Below are 18,888 nucleotides of genomic sequence, written 5' to 3'. Positions count from 1 at the left end.
GTGACTTCAGACCATTGAAACCATTTATTTTAATACATAATGTATTAAAATCAAATAATTAAAAAATACCCAAATGCAGAAAACAAAGCCCAGTGCAAAACCCCACCACATCAGGCTCCTGTTGTTGAACACAAATTCATTTAAAAGCACCACCTTGAAAATAATACAAAGCTCTGTTGACTTCGTAAGGACTTCACAAGGGCCCACAGGTCCACACTGGAAGACACGTTCAGCGTTTTCAGCTAAACTAAGTGTCTAGCTATCCTTTTATTAGGCATCAGCTGATACAAAACAGCAATGCTCTAAATTCAGTTGCCTTGGACATGTTCATATACACATAATGTATTAGAAATCAACGTTCATTTATCACATACCCCTTATAAAAAACTAACAGGCATCAGATGGACTACACTTTCTTTAATTTAGCTATGTACATTGGACCCCATGCTCTCCCCTTCTCTGGGAGAACCAGAAGTTCATGCTGTTGAGTACCACTGAGAAAACTGAATTCGTGAGAAACAGCTTTGGCCATTTCACTTATATCTACAGGCATAACATTACTGCAGGAGTTCAGAATGAGATTTATTACATCACTGTTTTCTGCCTTTGAGAGGGTGCACGTAGAGTAGACCAACGATCCACCAGGACGCAGTGCTTTAATAGCAGACCTGCAAATAATGGGAAAAAAAAAAATTGTATCAACATAAGAAGTGACATACTGGTGATGTATAGCAAGAATGGAATTTGTTATGGTCCTAGGACAACACTGGGAAGGGGGGGAACATCTAAAGATTTATAAATCTAGAGTTATAAATAGGTATAAGTGACTGACAAACATTACGTTGCCCAAAGAAGTGATAAATGCTCCATCCCTGGCAGCGTTCAAGACCAGGCTGGATGGAGTCTTGGGTGACATGGCCTAGTGTGAGGTGTCCCTGCCCATGGCAGGGGGGTTGAAACTGGATAAACTCTTAAAGTCCTTTCCAACCCTAGCCATTCTTTGATTCTATGAAAATGTTTTTACAGTATATAACTGACAGTTCAGGAAACTACCCACAACACATTTTTGCTTTCCCCTTTACTAACGTATTCTCAGTTAAGTGAAGGTATTTTATGTACAACAGTGACAAGTAGAAAGCAGCACCCATTCAGAGTTGCAGAACATACTTCAAACATTTATATGCACAGCGCAACTGTGAAAATGCTGCAACTGGTGCATATAAAATGGGTTCCACCACATCAATAGTGCTAATCAGATAGCTAGCTGCTTGTGTGAACAAACCTCAGAATGCACAGTTGAAGCAGGAGTCTGAACTCATTACTGGGCTGTACCTTTACAACCATTTCTGCAAATGCTGCAACTTACATAGCAGGTAAGAGGACTCAGGGGTTTCACTGAGCCACTGCTTTTCAACCCAATTTCCTAAGGAAATATGACTTACCAGATCACACTGTCTTCTTGTTTGCCTTTCACCCATTAACCTGTTGACAAAGTTTGACTAACAAAAGCAAAACAGTGGCTTAAGATTTTAAGTATCCTGAAAGCTTCATGACTGGTGGATGGACGGACAGAACAGAGGGGTTTTTTCCACTTCCTCACTGAAAGTGAGTTTAAGCAGACTGCTTACTTTCCACTAAAGCAGATCTGCAAGGTCCATTTTCAGACAGATAAAATACAACCTATGAGAGTACAGAAATGAGATGTGTAGTCCATATTCAACTACTGCAAATTCTAAAAGAGTAAGGAGAAAAATCCCAAGATCTTGTACTGCAGAAGAACGTTCTTCAATTCTGGTACCACTGCATAACTGAAAGGGGAAGCTCCACTAGAAATTCATTTGCTATAGAAGTGCTCTCTTAAGATAACCTCTTTTAATTAGACACTCTGGAGTCTTCGGGACATAGTGACTCAAAGAATGAATTGTAAGCTAAACAGACCACCTCACTGCTACTGAAAGACAGATATTGTTTTCTAGTACCATATTAAATCAAGTATCACATTAAGATACAACTGTTCCCAACCCAAAACTTCTTTTGTTTAAAAACCAAGAGAATCTGATCAAGTGAATGCTGTTACTCAGCTTGTAAATAGCAGAGAGACACCGAGGTGTGCGCTCAGGGGACTGCAAATGTGTCACTGGGAGTTTAGTAAGTGCATGAGGGCAAGGCAGATCCTGGAAGCACGGACTCGTGGAGCACAATGACACACATAGTCACGCTGTACGGCCAGACACTGAATAATCTTGGATTGTTAAGTATTACCGATAATACTGCATCATTGTTTTCCCCTCTCAAAAAAAAGGGGAAAAAAAAGAAATCTAAGGGTAAAATAAACCAGTAGCTCCTCAAGTTGAGGACCTGCCAAGTGTGATATCTCAACAAAAAACAACTGAGAAAGGAAAGGAGAAAATACAAGGGGAAAGAGATAAGTCCTTTCAACAGGATTGGGCCTTTTCAGGAAAAGGATCGATAAAGAAAAGCCTCCTCAGAAGCAGGATCAAAGCAGATCACAGATCAAAGCTACTCTGAAAGTCTTGTCCAAAATAAGAAGGAAATACCAGGTCAAATGACTGTTTCAGACAGATATAATACAACTCTCTTCACTTTCCCAGGTGAAAACTCCTATGTATTATACCAAATTTGTTTCTCTGTGGAGCGTACACGTTATCTTGCACACTTCTTCTGAGTCTTGGTTACGTTAATCACCAAGCCAAGTACATATTTTACTGCAGTCTATACTACTCCAATTTTAGTTAGCATAAAAGAACAGAACTCTTTCAACTTACGATGTTCAAAGAAAAATCAGTGTTTAATGCCTTTGTTGTACCAGTCTTCAGTAAAAAGCTGGATTGCGAGCAGATGGCTAGCACATTTAGCTAAAGTGAGTGAGCAGCTCAAGTTCAGCCTGTTATAGGTGAAGAACAGGTTACACAGTACTGAGGTGGTCTGAATACCTTCAGTTTAACCGGGCCTTATGGACTCATTCGAGGATTCTTCCAAAATTAGCTAAAGCTATCACAAAACTGCAAGCTTATCTCAGGCCTCTGAGTAGCTTCTGAGAGTCTGAGAAGATGTTTAAGAATGTTTTAGACACGGGCTGATATAGGACATTACAATCCCACCTTGAGACAGTAAACCAGAGCGTGTGTCATTCCAAAATCACTTCCAGATCTTATTTCCTAAAATTCTGCAGTTGCCAGCATTCATTTGAACTGCTCAGCTCCAGATATTCACCCTTCTTCCCCTCTGTACCCCAACACACATATACTTCTTAGCAGGCTACAAAAGCAATAGAACTGGACCTGAGGACCAAAATTGTCTCCACTGTCTCTCTAGCCGCCTTGTTTGCAGCTGTCCTGCTGTGGCTGCAGCTGCCCATTTAACAAGCTAGCAAGAGAACTGTGCACTGATTCCTTGTCTCCTTGACCTCGTATCAGCTCTGGAAAACATAAAAGCTTTTTCCCCCCCCCCATGTTGCTTGCTTTTTAGCTTTCACATTAGAACTCAAAGAGACCAGACCTGAAGTCTAAATGTGCTCTCAAAGGTGAGCTGATCTGCACAGTATTATTAGAAACCACCTTCTTTACTGATTTTCATAGAATATCCCCTTCAGCTACACGTTTTCCATGCATCCAGGAATGCTGAGCCACGAGAGAGCAGCTAGTTGGCTTGAAAACATGAAAATGCTTTTGCAATACAGTCAAGAAGTACTTTCAGCATACCTGGTAACTTTACACACAGATGCAGATAACAGCAACTGCTTTCTTACCTATAAGAGGGATACTACATGAAACAAGAACAAAAGTATTTTTACCATGTAAAAGTGTGAAACGCAAAAGGTATATACCAAAGAAGTAGATATCCCTATCGCTTACAGGGTTAAAAGCCTGGACACTCACCACACACACACATATATATATGGTGTGTATATATATATATATATATATATATATCACACACCATATATAAAGTAACAGCCATTCAAGACAACGCTTTCAAAGGCCCCATGCTCCGACAGCTGAGTCACTGAGGCAGTGATTCAGAGGAAAGGGCAGCACAGGTTTCTAAGTGAAATCCCAAAAATCTCCCATCAAAGCGTCCTACTCTAAGCTTCCTTAGCCTGGGAATCTTCACTGGCCATGACCCAGAAAGGTCGGGCTGTTCAGAGCAATTATCTTTATTCTGAACCCAAGTGGTGAATTAAACTATCTAAGGAGGATTACTTTACACTGCAAGGTTAATCAATGTATCTATCCATCTTGTCAAGTTCAGCAACAGTTGTTTCAGTGGCTGTGTTCAAAGTCAACCAATTGCCATCCCTGATTAAGCTGTGCTTGGCTTTTGATAAACCTGCACTGAGCTGCAAAATTCAAAGTGAAGAAGTGTTAGGCTCAAAGTCATAAGGGTGATACTGTGCTGGGCTAAGCAAATTCAGGGAGTTTGATCCCCTCATCACCAGCATGAAGAGGATTCATTCATAACAGAATCTGTTCAAATAAATTTGACAAACTGGTCTTTCTTCATAAGCAATGGACAAAAACAAGCTTATCCGAGGGATAGGCTGGAGCTAGAGTACAACTTGCAGACATCTGGCAGAACCCACTACTGCTCTAATGACTCCATGGTCCAGAATGCAAGAGTCATTTTGTATTAGACATCTGGATTATCCCCCAAATTCTTACTTAAAGCTTGACTCTTAGCCGAAGGAATTTGGTGCCTATTGTAAGGTACTCTGTAACTACCAAAAATGGGCTCCAAATCTAGAATGACTGAAAGGATGCTAGGGCAAAAGACCCTAAAATATTTCCTCATCTTCCTCTTACTACAATACACTGTTTAAAAATAAAATACATCACTTCAATATAATTAATCTGCAGTTATTTTTCAATCAGTGGTGCAATGTTTATTAAAGAACTAGAACTTTCAGTCTCAATATAAACATAGTTATATTTGATTCCATAATCTTAAATTCAGTTAGATACATTTACCATAATGAATCTTACATGGTGCAGGCACTAATACTGCAAAGTTTCAAGATTCATACAGAGAAGAGTAAGAAGGCATATTAAAAGCACAGGAAACTTTTCCTCGAGCCTCATAACTTGTTCATCTTTCCCTACAACCGTTTTTGCTTTAGTAACATGATAACCCCTTAGTACCTGCAATCAAGGCCCTAAAGAAGCAGCACCACTTCTGGCAGCTGATATGTGTAACTCAAGCTTTTATGCTACATGCTGTCACACTACACCGCTGCAGAAGCGTGAGGTTATTGTTTTAGGGCCATAAGATAGTCAAGGCACAGCAGAAAAGACTAAGTGAAATACATGGCAATCCATTAACACGCCATATGTACCAGGTAAGGCCTGTATACAAGATGTCCTATGCTAGTTCTTCCAGAAGATGATATGAAACAGTACTCAAAAGAAGTAATTATATAACTGCAGGATAGACTGAGGATCACTGGCACATCATTCCACAGAAATTTGCCTGATGCTTCTCCACACTTGTTTTGAACTACTGACATTATCGCTCTACAGGCACTGTACCCACACGTAAATCCTTCCAGCACATTAGCACAAGGCACCTCTGTAATCCAAACAAGAGGGTGGTTGATGTCCACCCCATTCAGGAAGTACTCTAGAACAATTTAACACATGCAGATTGCTCCTCTCCTCATTCTAAATGAGGTTAAAAAACCAATTAGCAATACTTCATATTTTTGCAGGGTCTGCCCTAACCCCTCTTCTTACAGGAGTACTGGATAAGGTTTTTGAAGAACATTGGTCTTTTAAAACCAGTATTATTCAGTTTCTTTCTCAAGATTTACTTTAAATCTAACAATGAAGGAGATAACAATAAACTAGGGGAAAACACAACAGTATTTTTATTTAATATCTATGGGGAAAAAGACCATTCTAGAGTCACATAACAACTCAAAACCCAAGAAACTCTTACATTAACTAAACTTGGTTAGCCAGAACTAAAACGAGGATATTCAAAGTTAAGAGAAAATTTAACATGAAAGGCTTACAATTTGTTCATTCTAAAAGTCCTGGTGTCTCAAGCATCCTTTTAAAAATAGGCAGGCAATAAATATATATTTCATACTATAGCTAGCACCTGCATGTCCAGCCTATTCCTCCTATGCTTGGGTTTATGCTGTGTGCTATTGGAAGGGTCAGCATTAATTATGTTAATCATTCAACCATTATCACTATTAAAGTAAAAAGATTATATATATTTTAGGGCAATTTAAAAACAATACAACACTTCAACAGTGCCATCTTTTGGCAACTGGGATGTATTTCTGCTCAATATGCAAGATAATGTCTGATCAGAATAAAAACAGCCAACCCTTTAATCAGCTATTCAAGAGACAAAGCCTGTCAAGATGTATTTGCTTTTACCCTCAATCCTATTCTTTTTATTGACTACACATATCACACATTTGCTTCTCCCTCTCACAAGAGTCCATCTAAATCGTGGTAATATGGCCTGCATGTTAAAGATTTTCCTTTTATTTCTCCAAACCAACTCAAAATGGTAAGGAAATTCCTCCTCTGTCAAAATACCATTATTATAATACTTTGTGACAGGCAGTAGCAGAAGTGCACAGGAGACAGAGACACTAGTTCAAATATTCTCTCCATATCCCAAGCATGTACTCCCTCTAGTCCTCTCTAAAGTAAGCTTTGCTACTGTGGAAAAGACATCACAGTTCAGAATAGCATGGTAACAACAGGAAAAACTTGAAGTGAACTGCTTATTCTTGGCATTAAACTGAACTACAAATAAAAGTAGACATAGTCACCAAAAAAACCCCAATAACCAAACACCACAAACCCCAACCCCAACCTGTTCAGCTCTAGCCAAAATCTGTCCCCAAAATTCTGATAAGTAACATGGGTTTAGCAAATTGTTTTCAATTCTTCTAAAGCAACAACCAAACCTTCAATTTAACGTTATTGAGCCTTCTCCTCTAAGGCACGGAGACTTCTGAAATACTCATCCTGTTAAGACAGGGCTAGAAGATATCCTTTGCATTACCAGAACTGCAGTCCTCAGTAACGGTAACTGACTGGCTTATGTCCTGTTCTCAGATTCAAGAGCCACAAGCGCAACGCTCAAGAGTTTTGCTCCCACTCCCAACATTGCAGCTGCCTTGCACACTCACATGCTGGGTTTCTGCATGCTCAATATCACCAACAGTAAGGTTGTTCCCAGCTGGCTAGCCTCCAGCAGCCAGAGGTAGTCCACTGTGACAAACCTTCAATCCTTCCGTCACTTTAGTCATCCCAGGATTACTTTCTTACCTGATACACTCTCAGAGCTCCATCCCTCTTCCCAACTGAAATTTACTGTTTACAAGAAGAAAAACATATATAGCCCAAGCAGGACCTTTTCAGCTACAGAAGGGAGAACAAGAGACCATCAAAGCCTACTACAGACTTTCCCATACAGCTTTAGTGTTTTTTTCCTTGCAGCTTATGAAACGCACATATACATCAAAAGGGCTGAAAGTGGAATTAAAGTAAAATTTGTGTTTGAATGTACATCCATAATCTCAAAACAACTGGCTAGCTGCTGGGTATCTTATTTGGTTATTCGTGCATTTATTAACTCAATTAATTCAAGTTATTTATTGATTCAATAAACTCTGTTTTGCAGCATACCAAAAGGGACTTGATCCATAAATTACTCCCAGGTAACTACCAAAAAAACTTAAGGAACCAGGCACTACTTAAAATATGAAACTGTTTAACATCTCATTCCTAAGGTAGAATGTGGTTAAAGAAGGAATCATCCACACAACCTACAGATTTGTTGGTCCAGCAGCTGCAATTCTAAAGAGTTCCCAGATAAGCTGATTGCCTAGATTGTTATGGACCACAAGTAGATTAAATAGACAGCTATAGAAGAGCAAAGAGAAAAATTCCAGGGAAAGAGCTGAAGCAGCGTGATGAAGCAATCCTCACCGTAGTTTTGTCCACTTTCCTATGTGCTTTCTTTCCCTTCTCCACAAAAAACAGCATCCACTTCATTTCTTTCCTCAGCTTGCCTCTCTCCATCTGGTACCAGATTCAGAATTCCCTAAGGTCACTCCAAACCACCCCTGAATTTCACCCAGGGAGCTGCTGTGCAGGAGCCCAGGACATCCCAAACCAGAAACCTGTGGCACAAGAGAGCTGCTGGATATCTGGGGAAACTCTTCTGTGCTTCTCCTTGCCCCATGATATTCATCCCTGCCATCCCCTTTATGCCCAACACTAAAACTCAAGCAACTTCTATGATAGTAACTTTTTGTAAGGTTTCAAGACACTGGCTCTCCTTACCTTTACAATGACCATTAAAGGCTGAGAATTTGGTTTGGCAGTAGCAAATCACAAACAAAACTGGACTGCTTTGACTGGACAGAACAACAAGCTAATTGCAAGTGTCTTCCTTTGTACCTCACCATTGCGTGCTCATATGCTATAAAGGCTTTTGTCTTAAACAAAGCAGATATAGTACAGTGGTACCATCTTCTATGACGGTATATTTACAAAAAACAGATTTTACCATCACTCTACAACAACACAAACCCCCACAGTTAAGAGCACGCAATTCCTGTTCTAGGTACATGCAGAAAACTACATTTCAGTGAAAACATAGAGGTGACATCGAATGCAGGAGGAGAAGTATCAGGATTTTTTCCAGTAAATCACACTATTTACTACACACTATGTGAAAAAGACCTTTTCAACAAATAAAACTATATGTATTCTATGAAACCACACCACTGAGTTTAACATACCAGAGGAAAAAAAAAAAGAGAAGCTTGTAATGTGAGGTTTGTTATACCTGTGGCCTACATTTTCATCACAACCTTTAACATTTATTCTAAGTAAGGCAAGGCACACTTTCAAAGGTTTGGACTAGAGAAAGTAAAGCTGGTCCTCTGGCACGTAGATTAGCCTATAAAGACATAGGGTTGCCAGTTCTACCTGATGACTTAAGAGGAACGGTCAACTTCATTTTACAGCCCATGTGTGCAGACTGGTAAACCACCATGCAAAGCAGCTGCAATGATCAGAAGCCTCTGTTCCAGGAAGGCAAAGATCAACAGTTTTATGAAGCTGTTTGCACAACACGTGGTTACTTACACACAGCTTTAAGTAAAGGTTTAAGTACCCTTTAATTAAAAAAAAATAGGTTCAGAATATTTGAGTTGAGGTTTTTATTCTTTTTCTTTTTCCTTCCAACTATAAGCATGTGCACAGCCCCGCTACCCCCTAAACTATTCAGTGAGAAAGCAAAACCAATAACCTCAAAACTTCCAGAAGTCTTTACTTCAGAAAAGATCACCAATTTCAAATACCCTGTTATGACTGATATCCAGAGCAAAAATGTTCCTTGTACAGAGGGAAACATTCATTTTATCTGGCTATTGCATGCCAGCTGCATAAGGTTTGTAAGAGGAGGTATGTCTGTTATACAGAATGAGGAACAGTTCCTTTAAAATCATTATATTTATAAGCAGAACAGGGATTGAAACATTTCCTTAACTAGGAAGAATAAAGGGTTTTCTGGTTTTCTCAAGCCAAGTTCAATGCTTCATCCTGAGTTTCGAAAAAAGAGAATGCATACAACTCAAAAGAGAATAACTAGGAAAATAAGCGTTTTGTGTGACTTATCTTGCTGCCAGTAATCCAAAGCACACTTCAAACCTCTCATGTACCTTGAATTCCCCCCAAAACTCTTGATTTCGCGTGTGCATGTCTTATGTATTCAAAACAATCTCCCTTTAAGCTAACTGCTAGGGAGAAAAAGAGGAGAAAAAGGAAATTCAGTCAATATGTATCTTTTAGTCTGAGCTCCTGTGGACCAGAACTCTATTAAACACCAATCAGAACTATTTAACTACCAAGAGATGTGGAGAGAAGAGTTGCAGTAGTCTAAAAGCCTTTGCTGCACTTTCTAAACTCTGTCCTGTTGGATTTAGTTTCAGCTAAACCCTACCACAGTTTCTTTCAGCTGCAGTTAACTGGTGTAGGAGTAAGTACAACATCCACAATAGTTTCACCACTAAATTGTTACGCACTCCAACTTAACCCAAAATTTAATTTCTATCCAAGAACTGATAACACTGGTAAATTCACTTACAGGAACTGCTGTATTTTGTGCTAGCATTCAGTATCAGGAAATGAACATTCCTTCCTTACTTTGCAATTTGTTTTCTGCATGAACAATCCAAATAATAACAAGATTTGCAATGTGTTCTTGGATTATAGCACTCAGCAGGGACGCTTTGGTTTGGTATTAACAATCATTACAGTCTCAATTTCCTTCAAATCAATGGTGCCCTCACTGCTTATGAAATCTGATGTTCAGCATTTCTGCCACTTATTTACATTTCAGATTTTGTTCAGACTGAAGTAGAAAGATCACTGCATCAGTCTCAACACTTGTCCCAGCTCTTCATTCTCTGAAGCCTCTGTGCTCTGTGTACTTAACAAATTACACTGTACTGCAAAAAATACTTTTCCTTCCTTCACTTCCTCTCAATTAAGAAAGAAGAAATCTCAAGTTTTGGGCTGAGTGTCACTTGAGAGAAATGAAAACACAACTGTCCTTTGCATTTCATTCTTCTCACGTGTGTGTTATACTTAATACTACTGCTAAACTGAAATAATGCTTGGTCCTTACACGTTAAGCTTCATCTTCAAATTACATGGTATTTCTTACGCTACCCTCTGCAAAATTGCTGTGATCCAGCTTTACACTTGTTTTTTGTTTTACAGATACAGGAACCAAGGTGAGAAACACCCACAAGCACAAAGTACCAGGTAATTAGAACAGATAAACCAGACGCAGCGCTGTATGAGCTGACTCACACAAGATGCAGTACAGCTACATCTTTCCTGGTCTCATTTTACCACTTCCTTTTTCCTTTTCACACAGGATCCGAGATGTCTTTAGCATTGACAATTCATTCGTCATAAGAGATCAGATAAAAGGAACAATAAAAATGCAGTGGGTAGCTATAACATTACCTAAGCACATGTCAAATATTTTACCCAATAAGGGTTGTAATCTCCAACTCTTGAACTTGGTCATTTATTACATACGCGCAAAAAACCCCAAAAGAAGAAGAAAATTCCAGTGCACATAACAATAGATTGGTCAATTGACAGAACTACTTGGACCTATGCTGAGCAACGAAACTGAAATTACCATCCTTTTACTCTAATTTACGTATCAAATGCATTTTGTCCTTACCAATCTAATTCCTGTTGCTACATTAAATTATACTTGAAACGGAAGCAAAGTTCTCTTCTTGATTTAAGAATAATTCAATTAAATCTTATTTGGGTTGACAGAAATGTTTCCTTTTTTAAAATACAAGGTTCCTGCTGTCATGAATTCTCCACTTCAGGATTACAATCTGGGGTGATTTATGCAAATTCTCCAAATTTCTCTGCATGATATATGCTTTCTTTTGGTAGGGGTTCACAAATTGGATTTTATATGTCAAATACTGAAAAGGGAAAACTGAAACAGGTCAGTGTTTTAAATGTGATTGATTTCTTCAAAGGAAATGGGTGACATGATGCATTACTGCAATAAGATACTCATATTCCTGTTATAAATCATAGGCTTCCGCTAGGCCTTTTTCAACGGGAAGTCATGCAAAACTATCTTGAACTGCTGCAATAGGAACTTTCCATAAAAACTTTCTTTCTCTCTCTTATAATATGTTATTTTTCCCTCAATTTGCCTTGACAGATGGACTTCAGGCATGCCTGTTACTTTTGAAGAAACATTCAAGTCTAGAAGGTATTATTGGGAAGCCACTTTTTTTTTTGCCCAGTGAGAAAAACTGTAGGGTTTGAAATGCTTCACAACTGCCAGATTATGGCTGGTATCATTAAAAAGTGTAATACATGACAACCTTGATTTGGATTACTGAGTAGATGTGCTTAAAAAATAAACCAACAGTCTTCTCTTGCCCACCAAACCTCACATTCTTACTTTTTTACCTTACCAGTGATGACCAGTAGTCTTTCTGTGCTACAAACAGTCAAAAGGGCATTAAATTCAAGGAACACGTAAGGATGTGCAACAGTGGATGCAATCTCTTCTTATAAATAGCCCAGAAAGCATATTCTGAAGGAACATTAGCTAATGACCAGCATCACCTAATGATGCTCAGTCATTTGTTAAGTCCCGACTTACAGCTCTATTATCAAAAAGGGGTGATAAAGAACCATAAGGGACAATTCTGTTATACAACACAAACAACAACAAAGGGAGTCTGGGGAAGAACACCCAGCTTGCCAGGTTTATAGACTACTTTTACAGATAAAATGTTAAAACAAATGCTATTAAAAACTATATGCACATTTTTGCTTCAGCTGAGGAATGTATCTGCAACCATTTTAGCTGTGTCCACCACAAATACTCTGATATGGTACCAAAATGTTAGGAGTCATCTGAAAATGGATATATATATATATGCGAGTTGAGGACTGCAGAAAAATGTTTTAGTGAAGGACCTAAGCTTCACTGCTTATACTACCCCATACAAATTCCCATATTCACATTAACCTAGATCAACTGTTTATTCTAACCAGCATTGCAGCAGCATACTCTTCACATTCTTTTCACACAGTGAAAGGAGCTTTTCTTAATTAATAAAAATGACATGGGAGCAAGGTTTGTCATAAAGAAAAGCTCCTTAACAGGTTTCCCTTGCACTTCTCACCTTAGCAGCTGGAACTGCAGAGATGATAACTCTTTCCTTTGTATTAGCCTAAGTGTCGCTTGCTGAATATCAGAAGAAAATAGCCAACTTCTGTCATTCGAACAAGGAGCATCAACTAGTACCTATACAACAAATAAGAGCAAATAAGACAATTCACAATACAGATACTTTCTGTACACAATACAGAACACTGTATGCAAAAAAAATCTACTCAACATACTTTTTCACTTAGAATACCCTTTCAATTTTCTTGTTTCTTAGAGGCAGAAATAATTACTATTTTGAAATGTTTTTATGAGGTTATTCAAGGGAAATAAAAGATTACTGCTCAAGAAGTACCCTCTATCTGAACAGCTCTCACTTGCTTGCTCCCCTCTTCATAATTACACATCATGGGAAGAACATAGCTACAAGGTCTTCAGAATTCGCTACCACGGCCAAATGGGTGACATCATCTAACAGGTGATTAAATGCACAACATACTTCATAAGGTAATTCCTGAGGCTCTGCACATCCTCCTGTATGTGACATTGGTTCCCTTTGATAGGTCAGATATTTGGAGAGCAGGGACGAGGGCAGAAAAAAGAATTAAAGAGAGAGCAGCATAGGAAGAAAAAAAAGCAGCAGAATGCAGAAACATAATTTGCAAATAAATAGTATTGTTACCTTATCATATAATTCAGGCTTAAGATCTCCAATCTGTCTACCATCCAGTTTAGAGACCATTATCAAGTTAGCCAAAGGCTCTGGGATGAAGGATTCTATTGTCTCTTTCAACCATCTGGACCTCAAATCATCATATTCATTACAGTGAAACTGACCTTAGAAAAGAATAAAAAAAAAGTAAACACCCTAAAATAAGTCTTTATATTTGGTTGTTTGGATTTGGGTTTTTTTTCCCCAAATATAAGGAGTTATATCAATTTCAGAAGTTCTGCTGTTTTGCCATGATTGCCATAGAGTTTACACCTTCTGTTTATGCTACTGCACATTTAGAACACCGCTGAAATATTATAAGCCCGACCAAATTTCCACATGCTCCTAACAAAGGCATCCATAAATATTTACTAGCAAATACTTGCTGTAGCAATAGACTTCCCTAGTAAAACTAACTTTAAACGCGATCCATACCTAAAGACTAGTGCTAAGCGAGTGCCCTTCTATGCTCCTTGAGTGATTGTCTAAAAGGAGTACATGCCCCTTATTGTCTTTTAAATAAATAAAAGATCAGTTTTGTGTATCCTAAGTTGAGCAGCCCAACCCCTTATTTATTTGACATTTAGGCTAGACATTTTTTAGCAAAAGCCTTCTGGTTGCACTTATTTTAACAATGTAGCCAGAGTAGTTACCTCTTCAGAAGAGGAAACCCTGCTCTTGCTTGTACCCAGAACAGAAGTACAGCAAGGTATTTTTTCCTCTCAGTCCTGTCTCCTAATCTAATAATATTTCTATTGTCATGTCTCCACACGTTGTCCACACCATGTTTGCCACACAGAGTAAGGTACATCTTAGCATTCACTGATTGTTGAGAGCGCTTTCTTACACCTTATGTTCTCAGCAACAACTTGTATCTATCCTCAGAAGCAGCCATGGGATGAAAGTGTGGGGTTTTTCCCCAAACCTTTTGAAAGGGCAATCTATATTTAAATTATCTTAATGGCATCACCTCATGCCTCTGGAAGAGGGAGAACCAGCTGTAATTAACAAGTGCAGGTAGTTATAGTGATGGCCTCAGCAGTAAGAACATAAGGCGCTGTGAACATCCTGAGACAATTACTATCCAAGCTAATGTATAAACTTGGAAACACCAATCACAGATTGCTTTTACTCCCTGGCCTGGAAGAACTGAGCTGCTGCTTGCTGTTGCCTTCCAAACACTGTGATTATCTTAGTGCTCTTCTGCAACACCTAGGTGGATTGAGACACGGAGCTTACTAAATACCAATACAGAACAATTCCTCGTCACAAGCTTTTGCAGTAGCACGTTTAAATTGTTATGCTCCATTTTACATCAGTACGCTTACAGGTTTACTAATACTATTTGCATAGCACTGGCTAGAGAGGTAGATTGCAGATTACTTGCCTCCCTGTGCCAACAAGTCTGCATGATTTTAAGTAACTTCTTGACAAGTAACAATAAGGGAACCAGTGGAGGAAGAAAAACGTAGAGCTATTCCACTTTTGTCTGTTTGTCTGCAGCAACCTGTATTTAAATAACTAATGTAAACAGACTTAAATAACTAAACAGACTTCATAAAAACCTTGCTAAAGAGCATGGAACTACTTGGAATATACATTGGTTGGGATTTTGATCCCAGAGCAAATCTTGCACAGAAAACAGGCACAACTGAAATAGCCCAGGCACAGAGCCAGGGATTGGTTTCTAACAGCACCTTGATACACTACCTGGACAGGCACACTGCAGTATAGATACTGATTTACCCCCTGGTGCAGCACAGAGATCCAAAACATCTTCTCCATCTTTCACTTCTAATGCCAACACTGGCAACAGCGAAGCAGCATTCAGCAGATAATACTCCTTGAGTTTCCCAGCCTGATGTTTCTGTGCAGGGTATCTCCCAGGAGTTCTCCTAATGTAACACTTCAATGAGGATGGAAGATAGGGCAAACTTCCATGAAAGGCAGGATGATATCCCTTCACAGCCAAGGTGCTCTCCAGTTCCAGGGAATGGCAGAACTTGTTGAGCAGAACCGCGTACTGCCAGCACAATGGGTACGTGAGCACATCTCTAGATTGGAGAAAGAAAAAGCTATTTAATAACTTGACAGATAAAATGAGCTTTCCACAGTGTAGGAAGCCTCTCCTTACCAAGGGTAACAACCTCATCATTGGATCATTCTGGTATAATAAAAAGGAAACATTTTGATTAGGTATGATTAAGAAACGCATGCAGGAAAATAGTTCTAATAGGAAATCAAGCCAGCGTTTCCCTTGATGACTGCACTTAAAGAACTAACTTGTCCTGAAATAATATGTTCGCTATTTTCCCCTAATTCTTTAACAAATGATTGTAGAAGCATAATGCTCTTTCTGACTATAAAGTACTTCCCTCAGTTCAAAGAACAACCGTAATATTAGTTGTAAAATTCACAACAAAAAGAATCACATTGGCTCTGCAATGGTTATTCCAGCCAACACCATAAGATGCAGGTTTTACAAGTGTTCTTTTCTAAATTTCCTTTTCTATTCTGAAAACATCTGGCCAGAAAAACCTAAACAAATAGATATTTCTGGAAGAGAGCCAAAAAAGCAGTGCTTATATGGTAGGAATATATTGTTTGTATTTCAGTTCTATTTTTCAGGCCTTTATCATGTGAATTTCCTCCATTTTCTATTTGAATTCCTCTCAGTACTTTTTTTTCCCCATTTATCCTCAAAAAACACTCCTCAGGACTATTCACTGCCTAAAAGAGAAACACACATTGACCCAACCTTAAAAAGTTTTTAAGTTAATTCACTTAAACGAATCTTATACATCTATTTAAAAATAAAACCAAACCAAAACAACAGAGACACTTATTTTAAACTACTTTTTAATCCAAAGAGGCTAAACCAGAGAGGGCAGTCAGAGGAACCACATGGTTTCTACGACTCTGAACATGTAAAATGCTTTTCCACTCAGAGTCACTGTGGCTCTGACCACAACAGCAGCTTTTGTACAAGCCCACTGAAAAGTATGTAAGCTAAGCAGTAACTTCTCCAGAAGGGTTCTTCTGCTGTTGTTCCCATGGGTAATAACCACCAGTCAGCAGGGAAGGGCACACATCTCCTCTCAATACCACAGCCCATTCTATAGCAGACTCTGTGTGATCAAGGCCCAAATCAGGTGATGGCCTTTTCTGTACACGTTGTTAATGATCAGCTGCTTCTAAGGAAATAAATCAGGGAATTTGTATTTATAGGAATTATCTCCTACCATCTTTGTCCCAGTCTCTCTAGATACTATAAAGCTGTAGAAAAAACTCAAAACCAAACCTAACAGCAGCTGTTAGGGTATATAAAGGGATGCTTTTTGGACCCTGTTGTTACAAGCAGTCAAGTATATATACTTATATTATATATATATAAAGTATATAAAGGGATGCTTTTTGGACTCTGTTGTTACAAGCAGTCAACACATACGTAAGACGTCAGTCTCCTTGTAGTGTATATGCATACAGGAGAACAAAAATATCACACCACAAGAATAATGTCCAGGAAAAAAAAACTTAAAATTTCCAAGTTTTAATCCTGTGCTATTTCACACTCTGATGCTAGTTCTAAACTGAAAATAAACTGAAGCAGCTGCTACAGCCCATGGCTCTTTTCAAAGCTACTTTAAGAAGCGCTTGAAAAAGTAACAGAACCTCTCCCCTCCCTCCTCCTTCTCCCCAGAACAACAGACCTGATGCTGGCCCAGGCATCTCCCAGTTCTGCTGTGTACTGCTCCTCAAAATGATCCAGGACAACTTGACAGATCTGCTTCTGAGGTTTCCCTTTTGTTTTACTTTCCACCTTCAGAGAAGGGAGGAAAAAATAAAGGCAATAAAACCAAATGAAACCCTCCCTAGTTCATACCAGAATTGCTAGAAGAACATTTTAGGCATTTAAATTCATTTAGTACCCATGGTATTAGGATGCTCAAATACCAAGGTGACGTCACACATACAATCAAGACATAACAGAAGTTTCAGAGAACAAGTTATTGTTCTCTCTTCTTCCCTATGTCCAACGAGGTCATTCAAAGCTTGTCGATACTACTCCTTCTCAGTACCCAATATGCTAACAATACAGTGGTTGCTGGGACTCTGACACACCAGGAGCAAAAGAAGCAAGGCATAATCATGCCCATGCACTATAATCATCCCTGACAAGATGCACCCATGTGCTTAACTAAAAGAAAGACGTTAACGTGAATCGTTGTGGAAGTCAGGTGGCGGTAGCCGAGTGCAAAGCACTGCAATAACTAATACATGCCAGGAGTAAGGGGGGGGGGGGGGAATGGACTATACATACATATATATTTAGACGATGAAAACTTAATTTGAGGGGGGAGGAAAAGAAGTTTCGGTTTCCAAGCAATTTTGTGTTCAAAAGGAAGACCCCAAAGCTGCCTCCCCCCCCCCTCCCCCCAATGCTTTCCCTGCTCCCCGTCCCGCCCAGCGCCGCTCCCCTCAGAGCACGAACACCGCAGAGCAGCCCCGAGCCGCTTCTGCTGTCTCTTCCTTTCTCAACCGACCACCGCAGCTCATGTGCGGGGCTGATGTTCCCCTCTCCAACACCGAGCACCTCCCGCAGGGGAGGGCCGCGCTGCCCCAGCCGGCGCCGAACGCAGGACGGGGACAGAGGAGCCCTCGAAACCCACAGAGGTAACCACCGGGCGGGACACCACCGCGGCCAGGCCATCCCCTCCTCCGGCCGCTAACACCACCACTGCACCCTGGCAAGCTTCGCTCTCAGCCCACAGCAGGAACCTCGGCTCCGCCCAGGGAGAGGAGGGAAGGGGAGGCCGCTGCCTCACCCGGCTCTCCCCGGGGCTGGCGTACGGCTCCGACCCCGCCGAAAGGCGCCCGCCCCGGGACGCGCAAGAAGGGGCCGAGCGCCCCAAGCTTCCGTCCCTCCCTCCCGCCCGGCTTCCGGCTCCCGGCCCGCGCCTCACCTGCCCCGCTGCCCGCACAGCCGCTCGCCTCGGCGGGAGGCCGGCCCCGGCCCGTTGGTAGAGTGACAGCAACCGGGCCGCCGCCCGCTGCAGCCTCATGGCCGGAGCCGGGGCATGGAGGGGAAGTCGGTGGTGGGGCCGGGGCGCCGCCTGGCGGCTGAGGGAGGGCAGCTCCGCTTGTCCCGTCCCGTCCCTCCGTGGAGGTGCAGCGCTCTGTCTGAGGTTGTTGAGTTTGGTTTCTTTATTGCGGCGGGAATAGAGCAGCAGCTGCAGCCGTGATTAATCAGCTTCCTCCCCGAGCAGCTGGAGGTGCTGCTGCCGTCCTCACGGCGAATGGCTTTTCACCACTGATGGCGAGCCCACGTTTACACAGACTTCGCTATTCGGACTCCTCTGAACCACCCTTGAGCGTAAGCTGTGGCTTAACCTGCTGCTGTTGCAAAGAGATAGAGACCCGAGAATCATTCACACAAATTCCAGTAT

General features: G+C 40.5%; 1 protein-coding gene across 1 annotated transcript; it reads right to left on the bottom strand.

Annotated features, from left to right (window-relative positions):
• Nucleotides 1–228: 228 nt before the first annotated feature.
• NSUN3 (NOP2/Sun RNA methyltransferase 3) lies at nucleotides 229–18,562 on the bottom strand. The gene is made up of 6 exons (XM_062623999.1): nucleotides 18,406–18,562; nucleotides 17,152–17,261; nucleotides 15,152–15,495; nucleotides 13,412–13,566; nucleotides 12,746–12,867; nucleotides 229–668 (listed from the first exon to the last, which is right to left on the bottom strand). Exons 1-6 carry the CDS (start codon nucleotides 18,502–18,504, stop codon nucleotides 407–409), a joined length of 1,092 nt encoding a protein of 363 aa, XP_062479983.1. The 5' UTR covers nucleotides 18,505–18,562; the 3' UTR covers nucleotides 229–406.
• Between the last annotated feature and the right edge of the window lie 326 nt (nucleotides 18,563–18,888).

The sequence above is a fragment of the Pezoporus occidentalis genome, unplaced genomic scaffold, assembly GCF_034315485.1.
Source record: "Pezoporus occidentalis ecotype Australia unplaced genomic scaffold, CSIRO_AGI_Poc_V1 ctg26, whole genome shotgun sequence".
Lineage (NCBI taxonomy): Eukaryota > Metazoa > Chordata > Aves > Psittaciformes > Psittacidae > Pezoporus > Pezoporus occidentalis.
This window is presented reverse-complemented; position numbering and strand designations above follow the sequence as displayed.

Excerpts from the sequence above, each read along its gene's own strand:
- NSUN3 (XM_062623999.1), bottom strand. The coding sequence starts at position 18,504 with ATGAGGCTGCAGCGGGCGGCGGCCCGGTTGCTGTCACTCTACCAACGG. Across the intron at positions 17,262-18,405 it reads CTGTGCGGGCAGCGGGGCAG|GTGGAAAGTAAAACAAAAGG; the intron begins GTGAGGCGCGGG and ends CCTTCTCTGAAG. Across the intron at positions 669-12,745 it reads CTGCAGTTCCAGCTGCTAAG|GTCTGCTATTAAAGCACTGC; the intron begins GTGAGAAGTGCA and ends CATTATTTGCAG.